At 37.7% G+C, this 8635-nt stretch overlaps 1 protein-coding gene across 1 annotated transcript; it reads right to left on the bottom strand.

The window, feature by feature from the left end:
- Positions 1-779: 779 nt before the first annotated feature.
- Positions 780-5005, bottom strand: fpr1 (formyl peptide receptor 1). The gene is made up of 2 exons (XM_019276062.2): positions 4885-5005; positions 780-4136 (listed from the first exon to the last, which is right to left on the bottom strand). The coding sequence occupies exon 2, from the start codon at positions 4123-4125 to the stop codon at positions 2989-2991; it is 1137 nt and encodes a 378-aa protein (XP_019131607.1). The 5' UTR covers positions 4126-4136; positions 4885-5005; the 3' UTR covers positions 780-2988.
- Between the last annotated feature and the right edge of the window lie 3630 nt (positions 5006-8635).

The following is an 8635-nucleotide window of genomic DNA, read 5'->3' as shown; positions in this document are numbered from 1 at the left end:
GATGATGACATGACGTTGCGGTTGGCGATTACTGACAAATTAAAAACAAGCATGAAAGATTTCCACAAACAACTCCCTGTTTACCTTTTTACTTTGTTTGATGTTTAACAAACCAATTAACAACAATATAGCACAGAATTAAAAAGTGGACTTTTTAATTAAGTAAGTGAATCACATTTATTATTTTGCCCTGACTGAAACATTCCCAAAATGCCCTAACACAACTCTGACTACTCTTTGTATTTTTAGCAGCTTAGTTTTTGTCCACAAATTTTTATATTTTAAGATCATGTCAAACAGCACCTTAAAACTGATCATGACAGAGGATTACAAAATACTTGTGAAAGGATAGATCTAAAAGTTTTCATGTATGTTTTCTTCAAGTGTAAAAATATTAATAGTAAGTTATCATAAAATTACATGAATGTTATGAATAGGAATTAGAATAATAGGATGTTTTGTAAAAACTAATAATAATAACTAGTTGGGAACAAAAACCATAATCAAAATGTGTATACATAATAAAAGAAGACTGATGATACCCACTTCCTGACTACTTGACTGGAATTCACCAGTTTATTTGCAGACATTAATAGTGCAAACAGATTTGTAGCCCAGTTTCCACTATTAAAGACTGCAAATCAATCAGCGTGCTTCAGAGGTTTTTCTCTCTCAAGTTTGCTGTCCTTGATCTGAACAGCAGGTTAGGGATTTCTAGCACAACTTTACCTACTTTCAATGTGCATGAGAAAAGAACACGAGCAACACTTGTGGTGTAAACACTTTATTGTCAGAGCGATGTGTTCTGGCTAGTAGCCTTCCTCAGAGTCATCATGAAACACATTAAAGAACATTTAAATGACATTAAACTTGATCTGAGGAGCACCCGGTATGTTAAACAGCGCTCTCTATTGACCAAATCTATAATGACAATGATTTAGAGAAACTATACAAAGTATCCTGACTGTTTCCAGTTCTGATATATTTTTATCAGGTGATACATCAGATGAGTTACTTATGTGATATACAAACATCTCTCTTTCTGTAAATATACTGGATAAGGAATGATCATGTTCCGTAGTGATAATGAGATGTCCATTACAAGTTAAAAAAAAAACTATCAAGTCTGAATCATATTTTAATTATGGAAATAATGGTAATAACAAGAACCACTATAATAGTCATTATTACCACCACTGATGATGATAATCATTGCCATGATTATGGACTCTGAATGGGGGCTATGAAGGCTAAAAATCAACACTAACAATAAGAAAACATAACTATCATTTACATTAGAAATACAGAGAAGAATTACAAAGACTTTTAAGGTTTAGTATACCAAAGTTATACAGTACATAGAATAAGTGTGCCATTAAATTTTGGTTGTTCACTTGGGACAAAACGTAAAAAATATTCACATATTCTAACTTATGAAAAATTAATATATTGTGATATTTTTGATAGTAAGTGTCTTATATAAGATAAATAGGATATCTTTTGTGGGGTTTTGCAAGACACCTGAACATGATCACCTGGGTCTCCAGGAAATGCTCTAGGGCACTAGAAGGACAGTATTAACAATATTCCGTACAGCCCAAATAATTAACTGAGAGAAAATTGAGGAAAAAAAACAGACCAGATCAGTCGATGAAAATTATCTTAAACTAAACTAAAAAGAGACAAAACTTAGAGAAAAATAACTCGAAATTCTTAGATTATGGCACAACATGCATTTGCATAAAATGATCATTCTCAAAATAACAACTAACATCGAGCAAAAGATCAAATGAAGCCAAGTATACAATGCAGCTGCTACTTTTAGCATAATAGTCACTATCATATATTTATTAGGCTTGCATTTGCCTGCCTTTGAGTTGAATAACAAATGTAAATAACATGTCGCAGTCAAAAGTCACTTGGATCAATTTCTGTGGTACTGCCAGATGACAGGCAGCATAAGATATAGACAGTGATGAACTTAATTATAATGACTACATAGATGAAATTAGTTATACTAAACCTAGCAGTGTAACTGGAAAAAATCACTGTCACTTTATTATGTACCCAAAGAGGTGTGCCCTGTCATGTGGCCAGTTTTGTCAGACACATAGCACATAACAGGATCAGTAAGTTGGGTATGAGGGGGAAGGTTAGGGAAATTAGCTCTATTCCTGTTTGTGCAGCTGTTCAGCAACACTCAGTTAAATCTCTTCCATACGTCAGTTTACATCATACTATATTAAATGGCAAGAAAGTGATAATGTTTTTTTGTTTTTTTTGGTCAAACAACCTACTACCCAGCCCCAGACTATTAATATAGTCTATGGCCAATAAACATCTGGGAGTTGTTTAGTTGCTTTTCTTTACTGACACATACAGGCGGGGATATAGTGTAGTATCAACATCTGGTGCTCCTTTTTGTCAAATAAATCTTGTGCTGCACAAATTCAACCATAAACAAATGTAAGATCTGTTATAAAATTAGGATTGGTTTCTCCTGTCTAAAAATATGTCACATTATCCACTGGATCTAGTATGGTACAGACTGTACTGTTGTGACTCAAACCACAACCAGCCAACAACAGGACTGCATAGTGAAGAAGCACCAGGGTTAGTGCTGCTATATGCTATTTAATTTGGGCTTCTGTTTGCTCATGAGCTATATAAATATTTTTAACAAAATCCCCCAAAACATTTCAACTTTCCATCATTGTAAAATGCTTCATCCTACAAATCCATCAATGGATCTAGAGCTTATTTTATAATATGAATGTCTTCCAGACCTGATCAGTTAGCTAGTCATAAAACTCATCATATCATATCAATATTTCAATCTGAGATCATGCATACATATCTTCTTGAGGGTCCTTGAATAAAAACAAAGCAAAAAAAAAAAAAGAAAAAAGAAGAAGCTAGTGTTTTGTTATATACAGTTACATCTCTATGTACAGTTACAGTATTTGTTTTTTTATGTCATGGACAAGCTTATACCTCTGCATCAGAAAAAGACTTTTCTTTGCTCCGACTGGTGACCATTGAGTTTGTGTAGGTATAAGAGCGAGAAACTTCCTCCTGGAAGGCAGTCTCCAGTACATTCAGGATGGATTTGCGCACTTTATCCTTGAAATCTTGTCCCATGAACACATACAGCAATGGGTTCAGACAACTGTTGAGAAAGGCCAGGCTGGTTGCTATGGGGACTCCGATAGTGGTGACATGGTCTAATATTTCACTTGTATGGTTAGTCAGGTGATTTACCAACTCAATTAGAGCCATGATGTGGTAAGGAGCCCAGCACAGGAAGAAAGTTGTGATAACAGCAGCGATGATCTTGAAGGGGCGACTTGACTGGCTGGCCAGGGTGCGGTTTCTTTTGAGACGATGGATTATTACAGCATAACAGGAAACGATGACAGTGAAGGGGACAACAAATCCCAGGAGGAAGCGGGTGATGGTCATGGCCTGATGACGAAACTGTCGCAGCTTATTGACAGACGGGGTTTCATAGTCATCAGAAAAAGCAAAGTTGTTGAAGCAGTTGATGATGTCGTCATTGTTATACGATGGACCAGTGTCCCTGAAGATGAAGTATGGAGCGCTGAGAATCAAAGCCAGTAACCAAACACCAAAACTCACACAGGACGCCTTGCGTACACTTCGGTGGTTCTGGGCCCAGACGGGCCACACCACAGACACACATCTGTCTACACTGATCACCACCAGAATGTAGACACTGGCAAACATGTTCAGAAAGCTTATTGTGCTGTTCAGTTTGCACATAAACTTGCCAAAAGGCCAGTGGAAATCCAGAGCTGTGTACGTCACACTCAGTGGCAGAAATGCTGTGAAGAGGAAGTCAGCCACAGCAAGGTTGAGGAACCAAACTGTGTTAACTGTTTTCTTCATCTTGAACCCGGTCACCCAGATAACCACTCCATTCCCGAGTACACCAAGAACAAAGGCCAGGCTGTAGACAATGAGAGACATGATGTTGAGTGACTGTCTCAGCTCAGCATGCTCGTCGTAATCATACTCGTCGTTGTCTTCATACAAACTGCCATTTTTAGTGGCATCTGTTGTATTGATGTGATAGAAAGGGGTAGTTGTCATAAGATCCATCATTGTCTTGAGGCCTGTAAAAGAAACAATAAATAAATATTATTATATTATAAATATTGATTGTTTATCTAGAGGTCAATAACAGTCTATAATTGTAAATACTAAATTCTACTTCCCTGAATGATTTCCATTAAAAGTTATAGGATATTAGTTAAAAAATGTTCAGTCCAATTATGACAATCTAATTTTAGCTTCACTTATGCCTGTTCTGCAAAAAAGGCCTGTAGAAGATGCTGTTCACATAAACATGCTTTGATTTGTGGGGCTTCACTATAGAACCGTCTTATGAACCACAGTGAGACAAATCTGAATGAAGAACTTTCTATGGCAGTGCTTTAAAAAAAGGAAAGAGAAAAAAAGGAGAACAAAACTGTTCATCTTGCAAAACATGACATGCAAACCGCACACAAATGTTTCCACTGAATCAAATTCACATCAGGCCAAAGAAAATCGGCAACAGAATTTGATGAGCAAAGGCTTTTGCAAAGTTATGATCAGAGTCAAACCACAATGAATAAAACACTCTACTGCATCAGACAAACTTCTAGCAGATAGGCCCACACGGGCTTAATTAACAATTCGACTGTATTTGCGCTGTTAATTGCTCTTAAAGACCTTTTGTCTGTTTCAAAAACTCTTTGAAACGAAGCGGTTCAAATTCCAGACTGAGATATTTTCCAGTCAGATCTTTCATCACATGCTGCTCTATTTCTTCTTCATTTTGGTGTGCTTAGGTTTCTGAGAATAACTAAGGCACAGTACCTCTCTCAGCGCGCCAGTCCGATGGGGATGTGTCCGCTGCAAAGCCAAGACTGGACAAGACTGACTAGTCTGCGGGAATTGTGAAGATCTGATCCCTGACTCCTTAAATATGTGACGTCATCGAGGCGGGGCCTTAAGCATCATGCACCCCCTCCTCTTTAAAGACCATTAAACCTCTTGTGCTCCATACTATGTTTTTTTTTTGTCTAAAACTATTTAAGCTTCATTGATAGACGGGTTACATGAATACACACAGACTGAAGATGCATTATATGTGTAAATAATAATACAGACATTCAGTTCATCCTCTGCACTGACAAAGTGCTACACGCTGCTCTCTCAATAGTAGCTCTTATGTGCTCTTAAGTGTGATGCTCTGCTTGCTAATCTGAAGTCTGACACAAAAAAAATCTTGCCAAGACACGTCTTCTTCGAATGCCTCATGGAGCTTTGTCCTTTGGGAAACTCCACAAGTGAAAACACTAAAGTAACCAAACAACTAAATGCATAAATTGTGGGTTGTAGTAGATGACTACCTGAGAAAAAGTGCTGTGACTTCTCAGTGATCCTGCTGTGTAATGTGTTTTTCTCTTTGTGGGCTGAGCTCATGTTTGCTTGAGGTTAAGTGTAATAACTCCATGTTGACTGTGTGTAAATTGACATCTGGACATGTAGGTTACATATTTTGAATGTCCCGTCTCTTCACCCTGCACTATGTATAAGAAAGTCACAGCAGCATCTGTCGATAATTTAGGGTTTCATGAAAAAGCAGGCTACTCCCTCTGTGCCACTGTCCATTTGAAGGTGGACACTGTGGACACGTCTGTAGAATTAAATCTGCAAACAAAACAGATCTGGAGTAAAAATTCATCTTTCTGTATCACAGTATTGGAGCAATTTCACAGTTTTGAGTTAATCACATGCTCCTCCTGCATGATGTTTTGCAAACTTAATTGCATCTATTTTTTAAGATTCTGAAACACATCTGAAGTTGTTTTTTTTTTTTTATATGTAAGAGAAGTACGCTTGAAACTCATGAAACAGGTTATAAATTTGAGCAACCAAACAGGCCACTACAAAGTACTGCAGTAAGTATGCAGTGTGGTTTTGTATTTGCAGCTCAGTCTTTTAGTTAGCTAAGGCAAAAAATGTTCATCTTTTTCTTGGCATAGGATGAGATGCTTTTGATCACAGAGGAATACTCATTACTGACTGAACCATACATTCCTGAAACATTTGTCAAAAGGTACCCAAGTGTAGGAGTCACTACAGAATGGGACTGGCAAACAACCGCACATCTGACTGCAAGATTAAAACAAAGGATAATTCATACACACACCCTGAAGCAAATGAGAGCTGTAATTTCCTGCGATTTCATCTTTTAAAACCTGGCTGGTACATTCCTGCTGCTGTTGTTCTTCAGATATATTGAAGTCAAGCTCTTAGAGTCCCAAGAAAATAGGAGTGAAATCTATCCCAAGACCTTGCTATAAGATTGAAATACAGATCAGCTTAATAAGTAAGAAAATTTAGGCATGGTTAGCCCTGTGGGCTCACAGCAAGAATTCTCCTGGTTTGAAACCTTTCTGTGTGGAGTTTGCACATTCTCCTCATGTCTGTGTGGGTTCTTTGTGGTTACATGCAGGTTAATTGGTGACTGTAAATTTCCCATAGGTGTGAATGTGAGCATGAATGATTGTTTGTCTCTATGTGTCAGCCAAGCAATCTCAGTGGCTGTAAAGTGAAGCCAAAAGTGCCAAAAAACTGCGTTCCTTGACTGGCTACTTGAGGCTGGCAACAGAACAAGTCAATCTCCATTAGCCCCTATGTTAAAATGTCCAACTTCTCAACAGAAATAAACAGGTTTACAGCCTGGTACAAAAAAAACAGCTTTTGTCTTTTAACTAATAACTCATTTTGTAATTTCATTTTAACTCACCCATTTAAATTTTATTAATGTTTAAAGTTATGCATGATTAACAGCATGACTGCTTTGATTAACAGGTGGGCGCCATTACGGATAGCTTGTTTGAGCACTCAGGCATCATTCAGCCCACCTCAGGTCTGTCGACAACCCATGTCTTTGGCGATTTTTAGATTAGCTGGGACGAAACAGAGGCAGGACTGCCAACATGGCGGTGACCAGAGCTGCCACATTTTGAAAACGGCTCTTCAGAAACCTGTGGGTGACGCCATGCATACAAAGTCCAAGTTTTATACTGTCACTGGTGTCTGTCTAAGCTGAACCTGTCCGGGGTATACCCATCCTCTCACCCAGTGGAAGCTGTGTTTGGCTCCAACCCTGATAAGGATAAGCAGTTATTGAAAATAAATTGAAGAAACCTCATCTTGAACTAATAACAGGGGAAAGTAAAAGACGTTTTGTAACTTTCTGACATAATTAAAGTTGAAGCAGTGAGTTTCTTGTTTAAATGATCACATGTGGAAGTAACAAAAATCACAATAGGAAGAGATGAAAACTGTGAAAATATGGAGGCATGGACATGAGGGAGTGTTGGCTGGAGAGACTGAAAATCATTCTCATGTTCCCCCAGAGTATAGCCCTACCTTTCAGTGGGGAAAAAACATTTCATCTGAGTTTGACTTCATGGTTATGCTTCCTCCCACATGGTTCCTCTTTACTCTTGGTGTTGCTGCCCTACTGCCCACACATTGTGCATTTGTGAGTTCATTTTTTTTGTACAATTCTCTGTTATTCAAACATGATGACTGGACTGTTTCTTTATTCCCAGAAATAAGGGCTTCTTAACATTTTACATGTAAAAGGGAAATTGAGGCAAAAAATCCCAATAGTTCATGTGGCTCAATTTGACATCCTTTAACAGCAAATTTTAAACAGGTGTTGAAAAGCACCTGAAACACTGAAAACATCTGAATTATTCCAAGTTATATTTAAATTAATGACAATTGGCAACACTCATATCATAGAGCAAACAAAAAAAAAAAATTAGGTACACTTCAAAATCTTTAATAACAATAATAAAAACCTTCTAAATAGTAACACTTCAAACAATCAGACAAAGAAGCAGTGATGGCAGTGGCTTTCATGATCAAAACCACGAAGAGTTGTTCACACGGCGAAACACAATGAGGCTCCAAATCTTGAACTGATCAGATTTGCACAGCATGAGCTTTTAGGACCTGCCCAACCTTAAAACCGAGTCCCCAGCTAATGTACACACACACCACACAGGAACTGTGTCCTGCCAATACTCCAGATGTGAGGGGGAGGTAATGAGAAGAGAGAGGCGAAGAGAGAGAGACACACTGCATGTATGTGTATACATGCTCTCAGTCTCTGCATGAGCTCAGAGTAACACCCTTTATTGGAGTGTGTAGGAGGACTCATGTCTGTGTTATCATTGCCTTTTTTTTCTGGATGTATAAATATTCAGCATCTGAATCCCCACCGAGAGAAATTTTACACCGTCCAAAAACAATTCATTCTAACTACAGGAAACTGTTTAAAATAAGTTGACCCAGTTAACTTAATCACTCGCTTCTCTAAACTACAGTCAACAGCACCATTTGTAAAACTAAATGACTTTACTGTTTTAGTTAAAGTCTAGACAGTATAACCACTTTGTTTGGTTATGATCCCGTTGAGAAATACATCCTCCATTTTTTGTTTCTGTGCTAAAGTGTGTTTTTAAAAAATGTTTTTTGTGCTGTATAGTTTTGTAACAGAACTTAAAGGCAGAGCATTTTGCTGGTGTCTGTAGGGGATATT

Source organism: Larimichthys crocea, chromosome XIII (assembly GCF_000972845.2).
Source record: "Larimichthys crocea isolate SSNF chromosome XIII, L_crocea_2.0, whole genome shotgun sequence".
NCBI classification, from domain to species: domain Eukaryota; kingdom Metazoa; phylum Chordata; class Actinopteri; family Sciaenidae; genus Larimichthys; species Larimichthys crocea.
The sequence above is the reverse complement of the archived record's forward strand: the minus strand, read 5'-3'. Positions and strand labels throughout refer to the sequence as shown.